Source organism: Mus caroli, chromosome 5 (assembly GCF_900094665.2).
Source record: "Mus caroli chromosome 5, CAROLI_EIJ_v1.1, whole genome shotgun sequence".
Classification (NCBI taxonomy): Eukaryota; Metazoa; Chordata; class Mammalia; order Rodentia; family Muridae; genus Mus; species Mus caroli.
The window spans coordinates 69,148,390-69,154,810 of NC_034574.1; the positions used below are offsets into that span (position 1 = coordinate 69,148,390).

Genomic DNA, 6,421 nt, shown 5'->3' on the forward strand with positions numbered 1-6,421 from the left:
AAATGATCGGTAGGAGCAAAGCATTTAAATGAAGAGAAACTAAATGACGGACGAATGATGGGCACACTAGTCTGGTTTTTGCTTTGCGGGAAGTGCACTGGCATTTGAATGCTGGTACAACTTTTGCTATATAGCACAATACTCATGTCAGGCCTTACATATTTATATACTACCTACATCATATTTCCACATATTAAGTGAGCTTAATATTAAAAAATATTAAGTATTAAAACTGGGACAAGATCACTATCATTCATTAAAAAAAAATCACATAAAAATTCTCTTTGACTATTACTACACCTTACAAATGTTCTTCCAGTCATTACCTTACTACTGTGTGAGTACAAACAATGAACTCTGGCCTTGAGTTCCACTGATGGTAAGTAATATAGTAATGAGTCTGAAGCCAAATCCACTGCTGGCCTTTGGTCAGGAACCTATAGTAACACGATTTGCCTTTTCCATATTGCATTACTAAAAATAAAAAAAAAGAAGAGAAAGAAACAATATTTTTCTTTGATCTGTACTTAGCTATGAAAAAAATCTCAATTTTTTTTTAAAACAAAAGCTGGCATTTATATTTAACTCTTTATATAGATGTAATTATTTTCTGGCTTCCAGAAATATGTATAAACTACAAAGAATTTTTTTTAAGAACCAGTTTAAGGTCCCCTAAATAACCAGAACTCACAGATTCCAATTTTATAGTCAGTTATTGCTGATTTTACACGAATTTTTCATTCATAATAAGTTCCATATACTGAAAGTCATACTGTTAACTTGCCAAGATACTTAACACATATGAAGCAACAGTTAACAGTAACACTTTCCCCAAAGATACTGTCACATATGACATCTCTGAGGCTTTTTAATTGTAAAGCTTTAATTAACCAAAAATCAGAATAACATAATTGTTTGAAATAATTCTTTAGTAAAGTTTCTCAAACTATTTTCCCCAAACTATTTCAAATGTTAGGTTCTAAAGTACTTTAACTGATGTTAAGCAAAAATTGGGTTTTGTAGTTAAATAGGTTTGGGAAACTTTATGTACTTCTTTAATATACTATAAGATTTTCCTTTGTGTGTAAGACCAAGGTCAATAGAAACCCGAACCTTCTGTATACATTTATAAAAATAATTCTAAATCTTTTCTGTGTCTTTCATTACTAGAACAAAGCGTCTACTTCTGTGTTTTTAAACAGTTCTCAATAGAAACATTAAGATCTACTTACAGTGCTCGTGACATTTTGCCAGATTTTCTAGGTCATCCACATGATAGTAATCATAGCCTGATGTTCCCAAGACTTCAAATGGCAAATAGCCTATTATTGGTGGTGCCCTAAATTATACAGTAGTAATACATATCAGTATTATAATGTTCCACAAGTTACACTACAGACAAAATTCATTTGGAGAATGGGTTTTATTTTTTTCAAAAATGGATAATGAATTTCAAAAATCATTATGTTCCTCGAGTCCATTACTGTCCAGAATTACATTTTTTTTTTTTTTTTTGGTGAAATTTAAAGGTGGTGTTACCTGTGATCTAAAAATAGAAACTTCCATTCTAAACTGTGTCTAGATGTAAACTCTTCATTTGGTTCTTCAACAGTACACATTTCCTACAAACAAATTAACAAGTATAATTTAGAAGTAATTTTCTGTGTCATGAAAACATTAAATATTCTTAGCATAGGTCATTATAAAAACAGATAAAACAGCAGCACCTGGCAGATACCAGCCGGCCTAAGGTCAGTGGTTACAGTCTAGTGCATTCTCACTCATTCACATGCCTAAGAGCCTACTTAGATACCCACGTCTTTCCTCTGGTTCACACCTCCTATTTCTCAGTGTTTAAGCCAACTGCCATACTTTTAATAGCTAACAACTTCCCATCTCATCAATGACCTCACTTCTGTACACCAGAGTCTAGAATCAACATATTCTTTAATAATCAAAGTAGCCAAATTAAATGTTTTCTTTTAATCAAGTTTTGTTTTTATTTATGTGTATGTATGTGTTTCTGCTTGCATGTCACATGAGTGCCTAAGGAGGGCAGGTGAGGGTACTGGATCCCCTACAGATGGAGTTACATCAGGTGGTGAGCTAAGCTCTTTGTAAGAATAGTAAGTGTTCTTAACCAATGAGCCATCTCTCTAGCCCATAAATACTTCTAATGTGACCTAGGTGTTTTTGAGTCCACCCCATCTCCCCTAGCTTTAGAGATGGAGTTTACATCTTACCTCACTGACTCACCTCACCACTGGCGCACCTCAGCTATCTTCCCATCCTTCCATCTCTCTTCTCTTCAGGGGTCAGCCATTACCATCACCTTGGTAATACTCAAATATGAGCACCCAACTTCCCTAACTCTTCTATGGTTTCTCATGCTGAAATCTCTTCATGGAGAAAAGCCACAGACAGAACAAGTTTCATGCCTGGCCCCTGCTTTTGGTTTCTAACATGAGTTCTGACTATTTTCCTCTCATATACATGAAACCTAGTTTCTGTTTTACGAAGCAATCCATGACACTCCCTCCTCTCTCCTTGCATGTTCTTCAGTAACAAATAAAAGCCAGGGCTTTAAAAGAAAAATAATTCCAATCAAGTCCCACTTACTAGATGAGACTTTCAGCAAGTAACTTCCTTAAGCTTGCTTCCTTAAATATAAAATGTTATAATAGCATCTACCTCAGAAGAGTAAGAATTATATGAAATAAAACATGTATCAGCCCTCCACTTTCCTAAGAGCTAACGGGGAGTGCAAGACTATAGTCTTCTAACTGTTAACTCAGGCGCTGTCCTATACTATGCTGTCACCCAAATTTAAATGTCACCCTGGCTTCTTTCCTGTCTCTAGGGACTGAGGCAGTTCACTTTTCTACTTCCCTACTAAACATCTGCTTATGGATACAAGAAATAAAAATATGTAATTTAAAACTCAAAGAGCAGGGGTTGGCTAGAGTGATGGCTTGGCCTCTCCAGGCGGACTTTGGTTCAGTTCTCAGTCATGATAACCGACAACTGTATGTAACTCCAGTCTCAGGCAGGCCCTCCTCTGGCTCCCCGGCATAAACATGATACATAAATATGCATGCAGACAAAACATCCATATACATTAAAAAATTAATCAAAAAAGAATCAAATAGCAAGTTATACCCAGTAAAGCACATTCTTTTTTTTTTTTTTAATTCATCTGGATTTTTTTTTTTTAGATTCTTTCCTGATAGTAAACTACACACATTAAACCACACATTAAACTCTGTACAAAAGCAGGAAAATGGTGATATACTGCCATGGGATACCCGCAAAGAATACACTAAAATAACTGTGGTAAAAATATAAAGTTCATACATATTTAGTAACTCATTGGCCACTACTACTTCAATGTTCGTAAAAGTTTCAACCTTCTGAAGATAATAAAAATCTCACAAGACCAAATCTAATATCATGAACTGGAATGCACTAGAGCAATTAAAATCAGACGCATACCTTGATGAACTGAGGTGTAGCTAATCTGACAGTAGCTACAAAACAAACTCTATCTTCATAAGAAGGCCTATGTGTGCGTTGTATAGTTCCTTCAAAACCATTGTGTGTTGAAGTTGATACTAAAACAGAAAGGAGACATGTCGTTACTGATATTTAAGCATCTAAGAGCTTGGAAAAATAAAAACAGCCAGTTAAAACACATTATAAAAGAAACATTTTAACTTACCACTGGTTAAAGATTTAAAATTTCCTATAAATCTCACATATTCATAGGTGGATGGCTCCTTTGGGTCTATTGTTCCTCGAAGCATGTGACAACAGAATTCTAACTGATTTTTTGCTGGAATAAGTGATAAAAAGTTGTGTGAATTCTCAGTCATTTTCTCCCACGGAAGTATTCACTAACAGCAGAGTGCCTGCAGCAGATGACTACAGCCAGCACAGGCTAAGAGCCAATCTCCATTTCATTTCTTCTCCCATCCCATTTTTCATTCTAATTTCACAAAAATATTTTGTTCTCCATTTAAAGCTAGGACTGTCCTTTATTTAAAGCTAAGGCCTCCCTTTCTTTCCTGTCACTGCTGTGTTTGGTGTCACTCTCGGTAACAGTCCAGCCTGGACTATGTAGCTGCCTTGCTTCAGGCTTCCCAGTGTTACAACTACCAGCTGTTCCCATCTTTACCTTGAAGAGTAGCCTCTCATTTTCTTTAGGACAGGGCCATGTCACTTGCTATTCACCCCTTTAGGGACTGCAAACTCTGTGGTTCTTTACTGCCTACAATTTTAAATCTCATCAGGTCTTCCATCATTTCCCCAAGCATTTTTCATGTTAATCTAGTTATAGGACCAGAGAACTCACTCCATCCATTTTAAATGCACCCTAGTTTCCGTGTCTTCATTTCTTTACCGCCCTCTCACCTCCAGAGCAATGTCCCTCCCAAATATTACTGACACTGATACTGTAAAAACCACTCAGGTGGTTTTTCTCATTCTTTCTAGGTAGTCTTAAAATGTGCTCTACTGGATCTACCCACTTATCAATCATGGGTTTTCCTCTCTCTTTACTTCTAGTGTTAACTATACAGTTGCCCTTTTCAAAATTCTCAACCTTGATTTTCCCCTTCCAAATACAAACCACCCAAATGGCCTTCATTGGTTCTCTATTGTGTAAAGAATAAAGCCTACACAGCACAGGATGAACACAGGTCCTTTATAACTCTGCCTCATCTCCTTCACAATCACATTATCTGTACCAACTCAATCCATTACAGCTAAAATAGCCTACCACGTTTTCTAGGCAAAGTGCCTTGCATTTTAACTCCTGGACTCCTCCTTCCCGGGGAAGGAGCTCTGTTGTGTACCAAGTCTTTCAGAGGCCATCTGCAAGCCACTGAGCTAAGACTCCTCTGACCCTGAAAGCAGGGGGTCTGTTTTCCTAGCAGACGCTTGTTAGGCAGTTTTCCAAGCAGTTCTGCTTACTGAGGGTCCCTGAGACCAGCTCTGCTCCTTGTACTTTGGGACCTGAGTGCCAACTTTCTACTTCTCCTTTTTCTACACATTTGCCTCAGGTAACACCATTCATTCTGTAACTTCAAATACTGCCTAAAGCTATAAAATTGATTTCTATATTAAATCCAGCCCAAATCTTTCTTCCAAGTACTGCATTAGAATGGGCTAAGGACCAGTGTAAGGCAAATCTGACTGGAAACAATTATATATAGGCTCCAGGTAACTTTTCTCCATGTCTAACATTTGGGGGGGGGGGGGTGTTGAGACGGTTTCTCTGTGTAGCCCTGGCTGTCCTGGAACACACTCTGTAGACCAGGCTAGCCTCAAAATCAGAAATCCGCCTGCCTCTGCCCCCCGAGTGCTGTGATTAAAGGCGTGTAACACCACACCCAGCCATGTCTAACTTTTTATAATCCCTTCTGAAAGAATATCCGTTAACATGGATATACACATGTACATATTTATGTATGTATGTAAGTATATGTATCTTAGTTCTTAATATAGAATCTGAGGACACATAGAATTTTTAACCTGATTAATATCACTATTACCAGAAAAGATAAAATTTAAAGCTAATTAAAAAATAATTAAAAAACACAATCTAATAACTAATGGGAACACAAAAACAATTTATATATATATAATATATATATATACTAAATTTAGACACACATACTTTGTTTTGTTTAGTTTTGTTTTGTTTGGGAGGACTGAGCCCAGCATGTGCATTCCAGGCGAGCACTTCAACACTGTCGGAACAAAGGACCATAACTAGCAGTACTACCATGGGAGGCTCTATAAACCACAGGAGGACAGTAGCCTAGAGGAAACTGGCCATGGCAGATATGTCCCTAAGCCCTTCCATCCTCTTTCTGCTTTCCCAGCCGTCATGTTGTAAACAGCTGTGCTCTATCAAGTCCTCCTCAGCACGCGAGACATCTCTAAACCATGAACCCCCCAAAAATGTGTCCCCTGTCACTGTGCTTAGTGTGGAAGAGACTGTGTGAAGGTAACCAGTACAGCAAGAGTGAAGGCAGCCAAAGTTCCAGTCAACCACTAGCCCGACCTACAGACACTTCTCACTACTTGATGCTTTGTGTTAACTGATGCCAGGAACTGGCTTTTTTAAAAAATTAATTATTTATTTTACTATATTTGATGCTCTAAAAATCATATTAAACATTCAGCAAAGATTATTTCATTAAATATAATAAGATTTCATTTAAAACATGGCTAATTTCCATCTTTTTATACATTACAGTTTTGTGGCATAACTGTGATCAATTTCTTATAACAAACAAGACCTCAGGCCGGGTGTGGTAGCGCATGCCTTTAATCCCAGCACTCGGGAGGCAGAGGCAGGCAGATTTCTGAGTTCGAGGCCAGCCTGGTCTACAAAGTGAGTTCCAGGACAGCCAGG

General features: G+C 37.4%; 1 protein-coding gene across 4 annotated transcripts in view; it reads right to left on the minus strand.

Moving 5' to 3' along the window:
• Positions 1-6,421, minus strand: part of Clock (clock circadian regulator) — an 80,583-nt gene that overhangs the window by 21,282 nt on the left and 52,880 nt on the right. For all 4 annotated transcript variants that reach the window (XM_021162109.2, XM_021162108.2, XM_021162107.2 and 1 more), the window contains 5 exons: positions 3,719-3,832; positions 3,493-3,611; positions 1,540-1,622; positions 1,233-1,339; positions 327-474 (listed from right to left, as the gene is read on the minus strand). In XM_021162109.2, the coding sequence (XP_021017768.1) occupies positions 327-474; positions 1,233-1,339; positions 1,540-1,622; positions 3,493-3,611; positions 3,719-3,832 (571 nt within the window). The remainder of the gene's footprint in view (positions 1-326; positions 475-1,232; positions 1,340-1,539; positions 1,623-3,492; positions 3,612-3,718; positions 3,833-6,421) is intronic.